At 39.2% G+C, this 19,406-nt stretch overlaps 1 protein-coding gene across 2 annotated transcripts; it reads left to right on the forward strand.

Annotated features, from left to right (window-relative positions):
• The first annotated feature begins 1,737 nt into the window (after positions 1–1,737).
• On the forward strand, positions 1,738–13,037 carry Lamtor4 (Late endosomal/lysosomal adaptor, MAPK and MTOR activator 4). Of its 2 annotated transcripts, none has more exons than XM_068378532.1 (4): positions 1,738–1,894; positions 3,603–3,681; positions 9,449–9,569; positions 12,808–13,037. In XM_068378532.1, exons 2-4 carry the CDS (start codon positions 3,610–3,612, stop codon positions 12,903–12,905), a joined length of 291 nt encoding a protein of 96 aa, XP_068234633.1. In that variant the 5' UTR covers positions 1,738–1,894; positions 3,603–3,609; the 3' UTR covers positions 12,906–13,037. The 2 variants fall into 2 exon arrangements, with proteins under 2 accessions (XP_068234633.1, XP_068234634.1); XM_068378533.1 differs by lacking the exon at positions 1,738–1,894 and adding an exon at positions 1,910–2,066.
• Positions 13,038–19,406: the final 6,369 nt, after the last annotated feature.

Below are 19,406 nucleotides of genomic sequence, written 5' to 3' on the forward strand. Positions count from 1 at the left end.
GAACAGGAAGACTATTGTAGAAGTTTCTGGAAACCGATCCAGTGAGGGAATTCTTATGAAAGGTGTACCACAGGGTAGTGTTCTGAGCCCTATCTTGTTCAACATATATAATACTATCGAGCTATCACTCATCTTGAAAAAACAAAGAGTGGGCTTTAAACTATATGCAGATGATACTAAGTTCTACCTTTCAATTTCAACAACACAAGATACAAAGAAGAAAATTGATGAGATAATGACTGAAATAAAAACATGGATGCAGAGGAAAAAGCTTAAACTAAATGATGATAAAACAGAATGTATGTTTTTTGGCACAAAGGTGGCTTTGAAGAATTACCAGTTATTTCAAAGTATAAAAAATGGTGACGCTGATGTTAGGATTGTGCCTGTTGTGAAAGATTTGGGTGTACTGATAGATTGTAATTTGTCAATGAGGGATCAAATAGTGAACACAGTGAAAGTGTGTAACTATCACCTGAGAAGCATAACATTTATTAAAAAATATTTAACAGAGGGCAGTACAAAAATTTTAGTGATGAGTCACGTAATATCAAGGCTTGATTATTGCAATTCTATGTACTATAAATTGCCCAATACACTACTAAGAAAGCTTCAAAATGTGCAAAACCGGGCGGCTAGACTGATAAAAGGCATTAAACCTCGGGAGAGAATAACTCCTGCACTGATCGATCTACATTGGTTACCTGTTAAGGCTAGAATTGAATTTAAGATTTGTTTGTTGACTCACAAAGCACTTACAAGTGATAAGCCTAAATATCTTCGTGATTGCTTGGTCCCCTACCCTCAAGCTACTAGCGCTGCTGTAAGAGTTAGACATGCTGACGACTCATATAGACTATTCGAAATTAGTGTGAATCATGCAATTGGAGGAAGAACGTTTTATTATGTTGCACTGAGACTCTTCAACGACCTTCCACTTAATGTCAAGAATAGCAAAAATGTGGTAGCTTTCAAGAAAAATCTGAAGACTTATCTCTTTGGAAAGTGTTATAATAGGGATTTGAAAACTATTAAGCCTGAATACAAATGCTACCGAATAACTGAAAAGACATAGAGCAAGATATTAACTGGAAAGAAATTATTTTCACACACCAAGGCCCGCCTGAACAGACTCTTAGTGTCTGATGGAGGGCGAGAAATAAACCCCTAAAAGTAAAAGTAAGAGTAAATTCAATTACCCTTGCAACCACTTAACAGTACAGCAAACGATTTATTGGCCACTAATAATTACATGTACAAGACTAAAGTCTATTATAAGTAATATGACTTGCTCTGAGTTATTGCTTGCACGTGCCCCCCCCCCCCATTCTTTATAGAAAAGGCTAAATTGCCACAATGTTTGAACAATTTGCTCAAACATTATTGCAAACTATAGAAACAATCTTAAATGGCCATTCAAATTCCCCCTTTTGACTCTTTTTGGTCATACACCAACTAATACACGTTGAGAATAGTTAGTGAATAGTTCCAAGAAATATGGCTGACAGGTAGATAATCTCTGAGTAACATGACAGGTTCGCAACACCAATGTCTTAGTTCAATGTTTTTGTTATAGTCACACTGTGTTCGTAAGTTTCCTCGCTACAATGTAGTAAAATTCTTCCTTATCCCTTAATTTGAAATAGAGCATTAAAAATGGGTATAGATTTATATCTTATTAGTTATAATCTCAATAGATTATTACAAAACGATGTTTATCCCTATAGGGATGCTCGTATTCATTCACTAATATGAGCTAAAGTCACAGCCAATACAGACTGTCCTTGTAAATAAGAGACCAATAGTGATAGCAGAAAGTCATACAGTTCTGTGTAACTACCCAACTTTTCGTTTAGGCCTGCAGCTTATCGTCTTAAGCTCTTTATCACAGTTGGTTAGTGTTAAGAGATTATATTTTCAGTGTAGATCGACTTACGTAGTTTATTCTAAATATTTTAGTACCGAACCACCTGCTGAAAAGTATTTTGTGGTTATTTCTCCTACGTAGTATCCCAAATTGATACACCGTGGCAACTTGTCAATTTGTAGTAGTGGATAATTGTAAGGTAAATCTCCATTGGAGCCTTTGTATATCAGTGGCCAGTCCCTCCCGAGTGTATAAAAAATGGACACCAACTAACCTAAACTTCCTCCCTTAACCTAACCTACAAGTCGTGCCCTTACCTATTTACCTAACGGAACCCCTTTCCTTGCCGTATCCTTAACCACCCGTCGGACCCTTTATATATCAGCGGCCAGTTCCTCACGTGTTCATTAAAAATGGATGTCAACTAACCTAACCTTGCCCCCTAACCTAACCTACAAGCCGTGTCCTTACCTACTTGCCTACTGGGGGGGGGGGGCGGCTGACGCCCCCTGCAACCCCCCTTATTTTAAGTTAGACATAACAATACATACAGGTGGCCGCTATCATACATACATCCCTCTCCATTCTTGGGCTGAATGTAGTTTGTTGGGACAGATGTAAACTATATTTCTTGTGAAGCTGGGTTGGAAGCTAGTACAGGGTTGAGACTTCGTCTTGGGGTAAGCAAAGCCATGGGAAGACACAATTGTGTTCCCTTCAGTTGGCGCCTGGTGCGATATCTAGGGGATTGTCTTCTCTGGTTACTTGTTTGGTGACAGGTTGTCCGTCCATCTTTCCTTCATTTCTTCCGGTGTCGCTTTGTCACTCTAGTCAGGGGCATTTAACATGCCTACCAATGGTGGGCTTGGACTAGGGTTTGTCCTCCCGATCCGAATTGGTTTTTCTGCCGAAGACCTAGCGGAATTACTTTCAATTCTTCCTTGGCCTTCGTTGTTACGGTCTATTGTTGGAGAGGTGAGAATTGATCTGGTTCAAGTTCTGTATTTTTCTTGCTTAATTTTTCGATCGTTGTCTTCTATTCCAAAAGGGGGAAACTTTGGGATTCATCTTTCCTTGTCAATGTGGTAATTGGGCCAGATAAATTATACGAAGGTAATGTTTATTAGTAGACTAGATAAGATCTACTAGGGTAATGTGTATTACTATGGAATTTCTATAATGAAATTTAAATTAATAATACTTACCTGTATAATGTAGCTAGTCCCACCCATCCTCCCCACATCTGGTATAACACAACTGAATAGATAGGGGAGTGAACTGTTTTTCCAATGTGGGGACAGAATAGGAGGTAGCAGGGTTGCCTATTTGCTTTAAAAAAAAATAGCTATATTTGGGATTCAGGGCTAGCTAAAGCATACAGATAAGTATTGTTAATATTAATTTTCTTATGAAAATTCTACATTTTATGATGTACAAATTTTAAGAACATATCCTGCCAAATTTGTAGTTCTCTGTTGCATCAGGTGGATAACCTTCTAAGATTTATGAACACCTACACCTCTGGAAAGATTGTTTAAAATATCTGAACCATTACTTTATAACTTAAGAACAGATTGCCGGAATTTTCTTAAATGTGGAAACTTTTGGAGGTTGCCATTACTGTACGTACAGCCAAGTGGCAACTCTTATTTACACAGAATTATGCTACTGTATTTATGTTTGAGATTTGATTTGCCATATTTTAGTGTTTTAATATATTAATTTCTTTCAACAGCTCCATTATGCATGGAATAGGCAGAATTCCTGATGAAGTTGGGCATCTCGTATTGAGTGAAGATGGAGCAATAATTGCTGTAAGTACTTTTGAGAGAGAGAGAGAGAGAGAGAGAGAGAGAGAGAGAGAGAGAGAGAGAGAGAGAGAGAGATGTGTGTGTATTGTCTTAATTGTGGAATCAAATCACTAAAGCTATGTAACATATTGAATATTATATAAAATTTATTGTAACCCTAGAATGATATCTCTTAAGTTATGTACAGTATCTATCTTACATGTATTTGAACGCATATTATACAGTGTACGGTACTCACCAAGATTCTGCATACTTGAACGATGTTAGGCTGTTGATTGCTACATCAACTTTAGTTGTCGGAAGAGGATACTGGCAATAATAAAGTATTGGACTTACATTTGCAATGGAACAGTCATCAGGACACTTGAATGTTTTAGGCTTATAAGATGAAGAAGGTTGAGGCCCATAAGATGCGTAAGGCTGAGACTCGAGACATAGAAGGTTGAGGTTTTAATATGTTGGAGGGCAGTGGCGATGCAGAATTTTTCTGGAGAAAGATATCCATTGTAGATTGCCCTGTACAATTTGTTCTTATGCATATACAAACTTCTGAGTCATTTATATGGGGTTTACTCTTAAGTTGATTTACTATGACCAGAAAAGAAAATGGTACATAGCGGCAACCTTGTATGGTTATCAGGCAACTCCATGGCTGGCTAGCACACTCATGTCTCTGAGAGGCTGAGTCACTACTCTTGGTTGGATGTATCTCCATCCTAACGCTATGATCATGACTCCACACGGAAGTACCCTTTACAGTGCTTTTTTCTTTCAGTAATTATTGTGACATGAGTGACTTCTCAGGTACTATGCAGACTTGCCCCAACCTTGAAGGCTGCCCATGTGGAACCTTCATGGTGAGCGGTGTTCATAAGATTAAAATTGTGAATTTTGCAGGGAGTGGCCGCCCTCCCATTGGGAGAAGTATCTTGCATGTCACAAGAAGTGAGCGAAGAGGAATAGATCCCCTGCCACGTCATCTTCCTTAGAGAGCAAGAAGAGTAGGCTCCTTCTTGTGACACACAATCTCTTTCTTCCTAATCCTCCTTTGCTGGCAATCTCTCTCACCCTAATCCTCCTTTACTGGAGCCCTCTGTGACCCCAGTAACCAGGGATTATGTCTATGATATTCATAATTTTCAGATTAGTGAAACTTTTGTCTCTATTTTGTTCCCCTTGGGGCATAGTGAACATGAGTTGCTACCTGATACTGATTCATTGGCTTTGGCCCCAGCACATACTGTTCTGGATTCATTACCGATCTCTTTAGTTCCAAATTATTCAGATAGTAACAGATCTCAATCTTGAACCACGAGTGTGCTCAGTGTGAACATTTTATTTCAAATTTTCTGAATCAAGGTGACTTCTCACTTTTCGAGGATTCTCCAGTTTAAAGGGATGAATATTTCCCCCACTCTCATCCGAGAACTCCTTCGCATGGACCAGATAAGAATACAGTACCATATCCCGACATACTGTGACAGCCCTCTTGGAAGATGTTTACCTTTCCTGGGCTTGTACATACGAGCCTGACTAGCCTCGTACATTAAGGGGCCTGCGGCATTGCTCTTCATAGAAGGATTTTCAAGATTCACTCAAGAATTTTCCATTTTCCTTTTCAGATGTTGTTTGGACATCCACAGTTGGTCCACAGCAAATTCTACTGTGCAGGTTTGGCCAATTCATCAGGTACGAATGCGGCATCCCCTTCCCAACAACTGTTTCTGAAGTCAAAATTTATCATTGTATCAACAAATTTGTCATCTTTATATATTTCAATTGCATACATCAGGGTACCTATGCAAGTACGCGCTGTTGTCACAGAACGCGCCACCATCCCTGAGTGTGAATGTGCCATTGCATAACCTGAACATGCCTTCATCTTATGTCACTCTAGTGGGGACACACGACCCGATCATGCTGTGACCCAAGAATGTGGACAACCGGATGTGCCTTATGAACGCGCACACCTTTCAACTTTGGTTGATCATCAAATTGCTTTAAGCTCGCGAGCTCCAACTCGTTCAAACCCTGGTCCACGTTTTAGAAGGTATAATAATAAACCTAATATTTTACGTAGGTCTGCACAAACAGATATTAACTCTAATATACCTATTATTCATAAAGCTACTGAGAAAGTTGCTAATGTGCCACAGGCTGCCAAGAGAGCAGCAGCTTCAGATATTTCTTTCTTTCAGAGACAGGAGAGGGAAAGGATAACAGAACCCTTAGCCCGTTTTCCTCGGGTGGAATTACCCCTAGCACAGAGTGCTAGATCATCAGAGGGGAAGCATTGACATGTATCCCTAGTATGTTATTCTGCTTCGTGAAACAGACGTCCCAGGTGGACTTCTGATGAATCTTTTTCTTCTCAAATTTTAAGCTCTGACAGTCCCCCCTGCTGTCCATTTCACCCCTCCCTTCTGGAATAGAGATGCTTATTGCAGGCAGGAACGTGGCTCTGTCCATTCTCTTTTAGTATCCTTGTCTCAGAGTTCAAACCACAGGCGAGATCACAGACAAATGGAAATGTGAAATCCTCCAAATTCGTTGATAAACAGGAACTTCACCGTGTTACTCCTAAACAGGAGCCTGCATATGATGATATTTCACCAATTATTATTGACAACTCCCCTTATCCCTCAGCTGGTCAGGTACCAGTTCTGCTTGAGTAGCCCCCCGCAAGGTTCCGGTTCCGAACTCTGGATTTAAGACGTCACATTTTTTCAAAGTGATTAACCTTATACACCGCTTTGCTGGTCTGCATGACCCCCTATATGGCCAGGTTACAAGCAGGCGCTGTGCAATAGACACCATCTTTACTCAATCTCACAGCCCAAAGCATCATTTCGATGCTTCTTTGTCAAATCAGGCTTGTGATACCCTGGACCTCTTTAACAATCAAGTCACAGCTGCTGAGAATTCGCTGCAATCCATTAGATTGTCTAAGTTGCTACCTTTATCACTTTCTCGCCAGAGAAAGTTTTACATTGATTCAGAGGCACATCTCAGTCCTTTTCCTACCGATCCTGAAGCCTCAACCGGAGTGGTATCTTAACCTCCTGTATCTACTCATAGAAGTTCCAAGAGAACTTCCTGCTTGGTCATACCTACCTCACCAACCACATGTAAGAAAGTACCATGATGCTGTTCACTGCCTGTCTCTTCACGGCTGAAGGTTGTCCAGCACCTCCTTGGAAAGAGGCTTTACGAGACCGTATGCGAAACAACTTTCGGGATGTCTCTGAAAGTCTTCCAAAGTTATCTATTTGGCAAAGTGGTCAACTTTCTGTGATTGGTGTCGCAGTGGGAATATTGCTTCACTCAAGGCCACTACTGTATTTCCCTGATTGAAGACTTCCTGTTGTTCCCACGAAAAGAGAAGTATCTCTCGGTTACAGAGGTTAAAGGCTATTTCTTGAGTTTGAGCAAAGTCTTTAAACTGAAGGGAATCTATGTCTCTTCTATGACTCTTCTGAAACTCCGATGGAGATCCCGAAAGAACTCCCACTGTGACTCTAACAGCCGCATGTGAACATCTTTCACAAAGCAGTATCTTACCTGGAGACTATCCAGCTCCTCCTCTCTCAGGGAGTCTTTTCCACAACAGGTTGCAAAGAGGATGTCTGGATACCTGCGGAGATCTTTGGCTTCAGCCGTCCAGGCCAATTGAACTGTACAGTAGTTGGTATCATGGAAGGGGTATCCCTCCTCTTGATGCCACTATGCCGACATTAGAGAAGTTCCTTGTTTATCTTCGGGAGGAAATCTTCTCCCGGGCTAGTCAATGAAAGGCCACCGCTAGTCCTTGAGCCTCGCCTCCAGACCGAATGTAATTAACCTTTCCTCCATGTTGGCATCACCCCTCCTCATACGGAGTTTGAGCCTACAGACCCCTAGTCGGAAAGTAAACCTCAATCCAGGACGCCAAGTAGCAAATGTTCACCTGACCTCGATGGCAGGTCTTCCTCTCATGTTGGCCTCGGCCAAGAGAGTCAGCGAACCCCTTGGGCTGCCCTTAACGTCTCTCATTCACGGCGATGGGCCAGGTAATACGCAACCTCGTTTCTGGCTGCTCAGATTGCAGAATCTGAAGGCTTCGGTCTGGGAGTCCTTCGCAGCATGACCAATGATCCACATCAACGGTTTCTATGCCAAAGAGAAACTTGAGGCCCTACCTCAAGGAAACTACAAGAACTGGCCCTCGAGTGTCAGTAGTCTTCGTCAGCTCAGGGAAGTTAAAGAGAACGATCACCAAGAACACACTCTCGACTCTGATTCACAAGGTCATGGACCAAGCATCGAATCCTTATCCTTCTCCTTATAGAAGAAACCAAGAGCTCATAACGTTAGGGGCAGGAGTACGGCTTGTCAGCGATCTCCACCGCTCACTTCCTGCAAGACGTGACCCACAGGAACGTGGAGACATTCTCCATGGATCCTGTGGTGGCTACACAATAAATGATTTACAAACCTCAAGCTCCTTGATGGACAAGTAGCAGATGAGGGAGGACAGAGTTTAACCATGGTTAAGTTAGCGATGAATGACTAAGAATGACTCTCTTTCTGTCTTACATCTTCTACCCTGTGGGGTAATAGAAACCACGGTACTCTACAAAGCTGACCTCCGCTTTCTGCGGGTAGAAGCATATCCCTTGTGTAACCTGGTCTAGATAGATATACTTGTTACATCCCTATACCTCTAATGAGATGAGATTGGTCAACGTCCATAGTACCCTTGGAAGAGTATGATGACTCTGAGAACTCTTACCTGGAACTATCACAAGCACACTGCTTTCGTATCTCTCTGACTGTGCTTTGCACAGTATTTAGCGAGAAGTAAAGATTTTTACCAGTGACATGCAAAGCACATACATATAAAACCTTGGGTCAAATGCTGATAAGCCAGATAGGTGCAGACTTCCACCCTCCTAAGGGGTAAGTCAACCCCTATAAATATTGTTGGTTTATATTAGTGACTGAACAAATTACAAATTTGGACGTAATTTGTATTTCTCCTAACTACAAACCTGTAGCTATTTATTCAAATTGGCCCGACAGCACCTATTCCCCTAGAAAACCTACCTCCAAGCAAAGTGGTTACTCAGTCCAGGTGTGAGTGAGTGGGTAGAAAACTAACCCCCCCCCCACTAACTAGTGGGTGGATGGTTAACCCTCGCTAAAAGTCATATGGCTCATCTTTCTGCTTCGCTAAAAGTAATATCCCCTATAAATAGCTACATGTTTGTATCGTTAGGAAAAATACAAATTAGCGTACTTCCAAATTTGTCATATTTCTGAACTATACAAACCTGAGTCCTTTAAACAACACGTCCACCATCACCAGGCCCTGAGAAAGTCCCAGACCTCGTTCTTGGTGAATTGTCTGTGAGCTGTCGGGGTTAGGCCTCTTCCCATTATCGATAGGTAATTAACTGTTGGTTGTTACACCTCATAATAATTTTAACTGCCATTTTCTAGCTTCACTGTTTTCTATTCTCCTATAGTAAAGGACTCAGGTTTGTATAGTTATGAAAAATATAAATTACTTTGAAAATTTGTGTTTTATATCGTTGATGGCTACGTTGTAAGGTGTCAATCTTTTTTTTAATACTGGAGCTAATATACAGCTAATAGGTGAAAAATGTATGGAAGGGAAATTAGAATTTTCATCCTATGTTAACTGTGGAGTTGTGGTTGTCACTTTAAACTAAAGTGGAAGGATTTCTTTGGCAGAATGTTGTTTGATATGTGCCCATTTCTTTTCCAGTCTGGAGGCGAACTTGAAAATGCAGAGCAACTTGGAGCTACTATAATGAGCCTCTTGTCTTGTACTAGTAAAGCTCAGTTATGGCCAGGAGATTCTGGAGAAGCATTCAAGAAAATATCCAGTAAGTATCAGATGTTTAATGCATGCGATTAATGGTCAAATTTATTGAAGTTATTGATAACATGGAGGGAAACAAATTTAGTATAACCACCGTAGAATTTATAAAAAAAAAATTATTTATTATCCAAAAAATGGCTAGTTTTGGCAAAAATAATGTTATTTACCTTCAAGTAAGAACAATCATATTCGGTTACTCAATAGGTAAACTAAGATTGTTTTGCTCGTGGTATTCTAAAGTGCAATCCTAAAGAAAGGAGGATGGTAATCAGATTTGCATGTAGCCTAAAGACATTTTTTAATTGTATTGCATAGGTTTATTCATTCAGTAATACAGTAGGGTAAATTTTAGGTCTTCCATGTACAGTTGACCTTCTATCTATCCTCAGGAAGGGTGTTGGAACCCCTCCTATGGATAAGGGATTCTGCAGATAATAGGAGACCCTAAACACCATGGAAGATTAACTTTTGTTTTGGTTACAGTACTGTACTTGTAGATATAATCTTCAGTACTTTCATTGAACTGTAGCCAAGCATTGTACGAGTAAACTTGGGCTGACTTCGTGTATGATGAAACTATTTACATTTATATGAGGATAATGAAGTAAATAAAACTACAGTACAGTGAACCCTCGTTTATCGCGGTAGATAGGTTCCAGACCCGGCCGCGATAGGTGAAAATCCGCGGAGTAGTGACACCATATTTACCTATTTATTTAACATGTATATTCAGACTTTTAAAACCTTCCCTTGTACGTAGTACTGTTAACAAACTACCCTTTAATGTACAGAACACTTAATGCATGTACTAACGTACCCTAAACTAAAACAGGCACAAATATTAAAGGCGACTTTATATCATGCGTTTCCTAAACACGACAAATAGCATGATAAAAAATGGCAACCAATGTATTGCTTACGTTTATCTCTGATTATAATGAAGAAACAAACGCATTTACACATCTGTGTATAGGTTAGTTTTTGCATTGATTATATTGATTATTCAGTACAGTATGTTGATTTGGTTATTACTAATGTTTTACTTAATTTTTCTTAGGACTTCCAAATGAAATGTTTTTCTTTATGACGCCGCCTGAAACGACGGCGTCATAAAGTACGCTCAGTAAACAAACTAAGGAATTTAACGTGCATGATGAAAGTGATAAATAATGATATTACAGTAAAAGCTTTTATAAAATATGTTATTACAAATATTATTTACTGTATCTATATAAAATCATACATGCGTAGCTAAGCAGGAAAACAATCTACGAGAGAGAGAGAGAGAGAGAGAGAGAGAGAGAGAGAGAGAGAGAGAGAGAGAGAGAGAGAGAGAGAGAGAGAGAGAGAGATTGTTTTACATACGTAAATGTAAATTTTAAACAAAAAAAATAGCCCCATTTCATATAAAATAGATTACAAATATTTTACTTTATCATATTACAGTAGTCTGTATAATACTGTAAAGTTCAGTACAGTATGTTGTTGTTATAGTCGTGGCGATGAAATTCTCACGAAACAAAAACACGCCATTTGATTACAACAGCTGATTCATTCTCTCTCTCTCTCTCTCTCTCTCTCTCTCTCTCTCTCTCTCTCTTCGTGTTATACAATACTTACATTTAGATGAAGAAACTAAAATTAGTTTTCTTAGTGTCAATTAAATACGAAACGAAAAAATTAGGCCGAGTCTACATCCATTTCAATCATAGCTAAAAATACGGCATCCGATTTCATCAGCAAACCACTATTTTTTGGGAAATACCATTTTAATCTAGAAAATTGCCACTCTTTAAATAGTTAATTGTACATTAAGAAAGCGTGTACTTTTGTTTTTAAATTTCGGGTGTGTTTTAAAAATCGAGTATTGTCGACTTCTTTTTGTTTTACTTTTGGCTGTGATTAGATCAGCTGTCATCTAGCTGCCGCTCTTGAGTGTGTACGAATACACTAACAAAGTATCGTTTATACCATTTCTTAACTTATTCAAACCGTCTACAGTATACAGTTGATATTACATAAGCACCAATGTGTTATAACCTATCAAATTTTTTTGTTTATTACATTTAAACCCCCCCCCCTCTCTCTCTCTCTCTCTCTCTCTCTCTCTCTCTCTCTCTCTCTCTCTCTCTCTCTCTCTCTCTCTCTCTCTCTCTACCTCTCTACCTCTACCTCTCTACCTCTCTCTGGGCTACTTTTCACTACCTCCCATTCCTTACCTCTCTCTATTTCTCTAACAAATGATATCTTTGTTGCTCCTCAAAGTTTCATTTATATTGAAAATCAATCATGATTCAATTTTTCTTACTTTCTCCAATCTCGCACCATCGGTCACATCGCAGTATTTTCGATATTTCCGGAAAATCCGCGATATATGTATATACATGGGTTATGAAAAAAATCCGCGAAGTGGTGAATCCGCGATGGTCGAACCGCGAAGTAGCGAGGGTTCACTGTAATTGGAAATTTCTCCTGATTTTTATAATAAATACTATATGTGAAAAATATTACATTGTGGAATGTAAAATCCTAGAATTGCTTGGAGACAATTGAAGGAACAAGGCTATACACTATCTGCCTTAATAAGGATTAGAGGAGATTGATTGATTTAAGGTTTTCAGGCATCCTGACAGATTAGAGGAGAAAAGCAGTGTTTCCCAGATAATTAAAAAATTTGTCTGCTTCAATTAAGTTTGCCCATGAGGAATTAAGTTTTTCAACAACCAATCGTTTGCCAATTAGATCATATCTTGTTTCCATCTTCCATTTTCAATAACTGCACTAACTACCCTCAACAGTAACTGTTCAAGCAATATCTTTGCTTGTCAGTAACATTACTGAAAGAGGGTGGCTGAGAATTTGGAGCTAGTGTCTGAAACCTTTAGTGATTGTTTTCAGGATGATTTTCCCTCTAGAAAATAAAGTATGTACATAAAGATCATGCCTAGGTTTTTCTTTTATTTTCTTCATACTTTTTATAGTAGCAATTGAGGATGGTGGGAAAGCATTGTTTCCATCTTTGTAAATTCTGGATGAGCTTTCCTTCAAAAACTAATGCACCATATTGTATTAATAATATTGTTAAGGTATTTGTGCTTTGGTAGAGTTCGGGTGTCTACCTTTCAGAATATTTATTGTATAAAGGATTAGTTTAAGTTCATAAATCATATTAAAAAAAAAAACAATCTTTAGGAAAATTATATTGTGGTATATTTATATACAAATCTTTTTTTCTTTTACAGTTACTTACACTGACCACAGCTACGTCGTCTGTCTCTCTAACAAAAATATCCATGTTGTAAAGCGTAAATTTATGCCAGTTGATCCAATTAAGGTTTGATTTTATTGTTTTCAAAGTTTGTACGCTAGTAATATTTGACAGCAAAGCCTATGATTTTTGTATTTTAAATTGTTAATATAGTCTAAAATTTGACACTTGTAATATTTGAAAATAAAGCCTATGATTTTCTTATTTTTAAGTGTTAGTTTAAAATAAGATTTATGAAATATTCATAAGGTACTGTAAAGGGGTTATAAAGTATGTACTGTAGTTGGAAGTATTATAAGTGATATTTTACTCTTTTTGGGAGGTTAGTGCCATCAATATACCTCACATGGTGTACTGTAAGCATTATTTAAGGGTCTTTGCCGCATTTCTTGAGCCTTTAGCTGCCCTCATTTTATTTCTATAGCCTTCTACTTTATCTCCTTTTCAACTTTCTATTGTATTGCTCTCCAACCCCTCTAACTTGTTCCAACACAAATACAAACCTGAGTCCAAATTGGGATACATATCAGCGAAGCTTCAATAAATGGCAGTTAAACTTTTATAACTAGGTATAAACGGATGTCCGGTTGTTACTGGCTGGGAGCAGAGATGCCCCTCCCCCCTGCTTGTTCATTGAGCACTCGCTTAAATACTGTAGCGACAGTCAGTGGGAACAGACGTTCTTCCATTGACTGGAGTTACCCTCCCATGGATTGCGTTTGGCAGGAGGATGAGGATGAGGTTCAAAAGTATTCTTCTCCTTTGGGGTCATCCTTTTGAAGAAATCCCCATTTCTTCCTCTGACCGCAGTATGCTTCCCTCCAACCTTTTCCCATTGGTTTCCTCCAGAAGCTGTATAGAGGAGAGTGGTAGCCCTTTAATTTTAGGGCGAGTTTCAAGGCTGGAAGCCCTGCCCATTTTCCGTAGAGGAACAGGTGGAGTCTTCATCTGATTTACCTGGTGATAATGGCCTGCAAGCTGTTTGGACCTCCTTGGGACTGGAGGGCACGCATTCCAAGGGATTGTTGGTGATGTTCTTGCTTCAGAGGAAGTGCAGGAGTGTTTCTGCTCTGGCTTTGGAGATCCTCAACTTGTCTCCTTTGAGAGCAGAGAAAAGTCTTTCTCTCCTTCTCGGGCTCCTTCCTTCAAAGTTAACCATTGTCACACCAGTCTGTATCACCTCATGAGACTGGCGGCAGAGACATGCTTAATGCTAGCTCGTCTCCTTCACACCCAACCCCTGGGACATGCACACTGTCTGTATTTGAGAAGCCTGTTTCTCATGAGGATCCTTGTGGTCGCAAGCAACATGTTTCTCACACTCGTGCATGGATTAACTCTCAAGTCTCCATTAGAAAACCCCTCCTCCCTTCAGCCTGTGGTACAGTATTAGAGTGCATAGCACCAGTACAAGCTACACCCCCTGTGCACCTCGCCGGTGTGTCTCAGCCTTTTTGGAGTTGGGAACAGTTGGGTTACCACCTTCATGCTTCACCACTCCATCCACACACTTCTCACATATTAGCAGCCACCCAGATGGGCTTTGTCTTGCCATGCTGGGCCCCTACAACATGGAACGTTAAATGGAACCCTCTCTAAGAAGATACCTTACGGCTGCGAGAGCTAGAGTTTACATTCAAGCCAGTGCTCATGATTCGAATCTACAGTGCTATCCTATAGACATCCCTGACCGTCGGCATCAAGTTACTCCTCTGATCGGCCTTTCCTTTCATCTTCCCCTCTCTTGGGGCCCAGCATCAGAAACCTTGTTAGCTGGAATAGACTTGTTTGTAGCTAAGCAGCACTTAGCCAGTAGCTTTTCTGTTATATAATATAATGTGCCATTCCCCACACTTCTTATGAGGGGGAGTGTGTTGTAACCAGGCAAACCTATTGACAAGTATACTGCATATATGCCTCATTGTTACTACACAGACTTTCTGCTCCGAATCCTTTATTGCAAGTGCCGTGAACCAGATGTATTGCTTATCCACCAGTGCACGAGGTGTAAAGAACTTTAACCCTGCACCACTTACAAGGATCCAAGTTTTGGTAGCCCGGGATATGTACCCAGCCCTTAAGGATGAGTCTCCTATGTAAAGGACGAGGGTTTGTGTTGGAACAAGTGATAAATTTGTAGATAATATTTATTTTACTTAACTATACAAACTCTAGTCCTTTACTTGTACTTTCCCGCCATCACCTACCTCATAGAAAATCACGATTGAAATCAAAGTGAGTGCTCAGTAAGAAAGTGGGGGGAGGGGGCAGAGAGGCGGGGCTTCCCTGCTCCTGGCCAAGTAACTACTGGCCAAATGTTTACACCATGTTATGAAAATTTAAATGGCAAGCACTCCAGCTTCGGTGATATCTGTCCCTATGTAAAGAACTCAGTTTGTAGTTAGGAAAAATACAAATCCTCTCCAAATATGTCATTTGATAGTGTAACTGCAGGGTTTTCTTCAGTTTCACTTGGGCTATAATCAATCTCACAGACCTCAGTACTTCACCATGTAGCCCAAATTTCTAAGTCCAATTGGTAGAATTTTATAACAAACGCTCATCTATTCTTCCAATATGTAAGATATGAAAATAAAGTCTTGATTTTAGTAGTTTTAAACAAGTGTTGGATTTTTAAACCGGTTTTTCTTTTGTTTTTCTTTTTGCCAAACCTGCTTGTTTACTTAGAGGACAAAAATCTCTATTTCTTTTTGTTTATGATAGTGTAATTTCAGGGAATAAATGCTTTAAAATTTTTCAATTCTTAGAATCATAATGATGTACCATATCTCTATTCAAGTTTACAAGTTTTAGTACTCATTTGAAGTACTGTATAAGATAAGCTTTAAGTTCACATATACAGTATAACCAAATCATATTACTATTATGTAAGAAAAAGAATATTAAAAAGTTGATCACTTATATGTTTTGTTTATGTTTGATTGAGAAACATTAAATAGATAATGCTTATCAGAATTACAGTATTAATCTTTAACCTTCATGAGAACCATTAAAGCTAAGTCTGGGTCAATCTACCTTTGAATAATATTTCATTGAGATAAATAGGCATAAATATTATTAATGGGGAGTTGACCACCAATTCCACAAGGCTAAAACATTAAGTAAAAGTGTCGGCCAAACAATAATCAGTGGGGTTGAGGTGCAATGAGATTACGCACAAATTTGGCAGGACATGAACAAAGCAATTGTAGGATTGGACGAGACAAAGCTATTAATAAGTAAAACTGGTAACAAAGTTAGCTATGAAGTATTTGATTGCTGATAAGCAAGAGAAAACTGCAAGTGATGAGGAGCCTAGTGATAGGAACAGTTGTTTGACACATTAGTTGATAATCCTGGAGATCAAGTATAAGAATAGCACCTGTCTGAAGTTGAAGATATTAAAGTAGAATGATATATAAACATGCCCTTGCCAAGCCACGAAATTGTGAAGATTTGTACGAGTCATGGGTTTACTATACTATACTATACTGCATTTATGGAATCACTGCTAAAACCTAGACGAGAGATAATTGGAAAGAAATTAGAAACCTTAGTGATGAATTTGACTCTTTACCTACTTTAGAAATTAATACTTTCTCACTGAAGCTTGTAGGAAACTAGGTTGACATTTTCAAAGTGATATCAAGAAAATTATTCTCCTGGATTTTAGAAATTCTTGAATCTCAAATGGCTCTGGATGTAAACTTTGATGACAAGGCTATAAACAATGTCTAAGTTTTCCCCTAAAGGATGTAGAGATGCTTCGTTCTCAATGAAGATTGATGCTGCTGCAGAAGGTACAAGATTTTATGAAATCTATCAACCAAGGCACTTCCCCCAATTTTGGGGAGTAGCCAACAAATAATAAACAACAAACGGGGACTTTTCTTATCTTTGCTCCCCCAGCCTGACAAGGGTGTTCAGTTGAGTTTGGTAGATACCGCTAGGGTGCTACAGCCCACCCTCCCTTATTATCCACAACAAATGAAGCTTTATATGCTGAAACTCCTACCTCGGCGGTCACCATGACCTACCGGAACTACGCCACAAACACTCACCATTCATTCCTATTTCTAGCATACACTTTTGCCTCTCACATCTATCCTATCACCTAAAGCTTCTTTCAGTCCATCCATCCACCCAAACCTTGGCCTTCCTCCTTTACTTCTCCCATTAACTCTTGCATTCATCACCTTCTTCAGCAGACAGCCCTGTTATGAAATACCCATGCTAAATCATCTCCCAGAAAATGGTAATATGTTTCATTTGGAAATGATAACATGAGACTGGTGTACTATTCAAAAGCTAGAAAATTATAATTATATTAAAGTGAAGAAAGCCAATAAAGAGATGCACTTGCTACCAGCCTAGTGCTGTAACTAATTGTACTTTTGGGCTAATGGAAAAAATTACCAACCCAGCATTTGAAATAAAAGGTTGTGATTTCTCCATTTCAGTTTGGTTTTCAAAAAAATCTACTGTATATAATTCTGTTGCTTAGATTGATAATCAAGCAGTTTTTCTTGGCACTCCATTCATTGAAGTTTACTTTGATCTTGAGAAGGTCAATGTCACTACAATACTTGATATGGCATATTGTAACAACTGCATAAAATGAGTACTACTCATGTTCACATGTTTGAAATATTTGAATGTTTATCAGAATCATAAAAGAAAATGTGGGAGGTCAAGTGTCCAGACCTTTTATATTTTTTTTTTTTTTTTTGTGGGGGGTGCTTATTCCACACAAAAGTATGCAGTGTTGCTATAGCCAATAAGAATCTTATAAAGAAAATTTATTTGACGATCACTCAGCAATGTACTGCATCAGTCTGTAAACATTTATGAAAGTATATCAATGTTATTAGGCTATTTACTAGATGTAAACACAAATAGTACAGTACCCACTTCAGTGATGTAGCCACATAGGTGGGTAAAAATTGAAGGGATAAGTCTGAATGGTTTATAACTCAGTTCATGGTTTCCTTGGAAAGCAGCATCTAGCTTCATAAGAGCATTTATGTGGTTGATAATAAATGACCACTTGGGTAGTTTGCAAAGGGAGTCAAGCATGAGATCTGTAAAATTGAATATTCTCCAGTTACCCCTCATTGCATGTTCAAAGGATGCTTCACTTATATGATGAATGTCTTTAAAAAAATCCACATTTGTTTCCCACAGTGTTTTATCTCCGAGTCCATTATTCTCAGAATACAGTATTCTGAGCTTGAGACTTAAACTACTTTATTAAAATCGCATCAAATTGGAATATTCATTAGATGTATAAGTCAATTACTGATACACCTGTTATTAGACTTGTTTATGAACCAAGCACTTTCCATCAACCAAGGTGCAAAGTAACTGAGAATGTTAAACTTTTTTTTAAATGGGCTTGGACTGATAAAGTCCCACGCCAGTACTCCTTCAACAAAAAGTTGTGTCCATAGATTCTACCAGGTCTTGCAGGAAATTTCATGTATAAAGTGCCTCTATCCATGGACTGAATCAGTGGTTTTCTGTGGCAATTCTACCTTTACATCCTGATAAGATAAGCTGATGGCATTGTCCATTGGGAGATGCACCACTTGGTTTCGGAAATGAAGCATTGGTGAAACCAATTCGATGCCAGTTCTTTCGGTACCAATTGCCTTGGTTGTACAGTACATCCAATCCACTGGCAAGTTTTTTTTTTTTTCTTTTATTAGGAGCCCTTGAACATTTAATCCTGGTTTTATTACAAACATCATAGCATTTTCCACAATTTTAAGGCAATTTTTGTAGGCATTGAATCCAGAGGCTCTAGCCTCTTGCTGTTATGTTCACAGTAGCTCATTGCAGGCAAGGGGGTAAGATTGGACCTCAAGCATGTCCTCAAAAGGCCAAGGGCATCGAGAAGTGTTGAAGAGGCTGGCTTGATGAGAGGGGGGTTAAAGAGGACAGTGGGCATCGAGAAGAGGGTGGAAGAGGCAGACTTGATGAGAGCGAGTTAAAAGGGTTGGTAACTACCTCTCCTGACTTTTCCAAGTAATCCCCTGCAAGAATGGGCTGCTCTTGAGCATGATCTGTTGAAGTGATGGTTTTAGTGGGATCTTAAACGCTGTCTTGTATGATGGCATGCACATTGGGGTACAGGGGCAATCCCTTACCTGCTCCTGAGAGATAGAGCAACCATACTTATGAGGAGCTAGAGGAAAAGTTAGCTTGATCATGTTGAACTAATTGCAAACATTATTATCTGCCACGGTCTCCCTCATTGCCAGTAGGCAGGCCACGTACAATGTTACACAAAAGGGAAATAATCTGCAGGACTTCTGGTGGATGAAGTGTGTAGGCAGAAGCATTGAAGGGTAAAGAGCCAGAGGGATCTCTTTGCTTGGCTCAGGAGGAAAGGCCTAGGTCTATCTGCAGACAGTGGTCCTTGGCCCTTTCTGTGTGCTGCACTTAAACATCTCTAACAGTCTGTTGTTCAAAAGAGAACCCTAGAGTCCCAACAAAGGCTACAGTTAGACATCCTTCTTTATCTTCAAACTCTGGAAGAGGCATGTCAAGGTTTCTTGGTTTTTGAGGCAG

This window comes from Palaemon carinicauda, chromosome 8 (genome assembly GCF_036898095.1).
Source record: "Palaemon carinicauda isolate YSFRI2023 chromosome 8, ASM3689809v2, whole genome shotgun sequence".
NCBI classification, from domain to species: domain Eukaryota; kingdom Metazoa; phylum Arthropoda; class Malacostraca; order Decapoda; family Palaemonidae; genus Palaemon; species Palaemon carinicauda.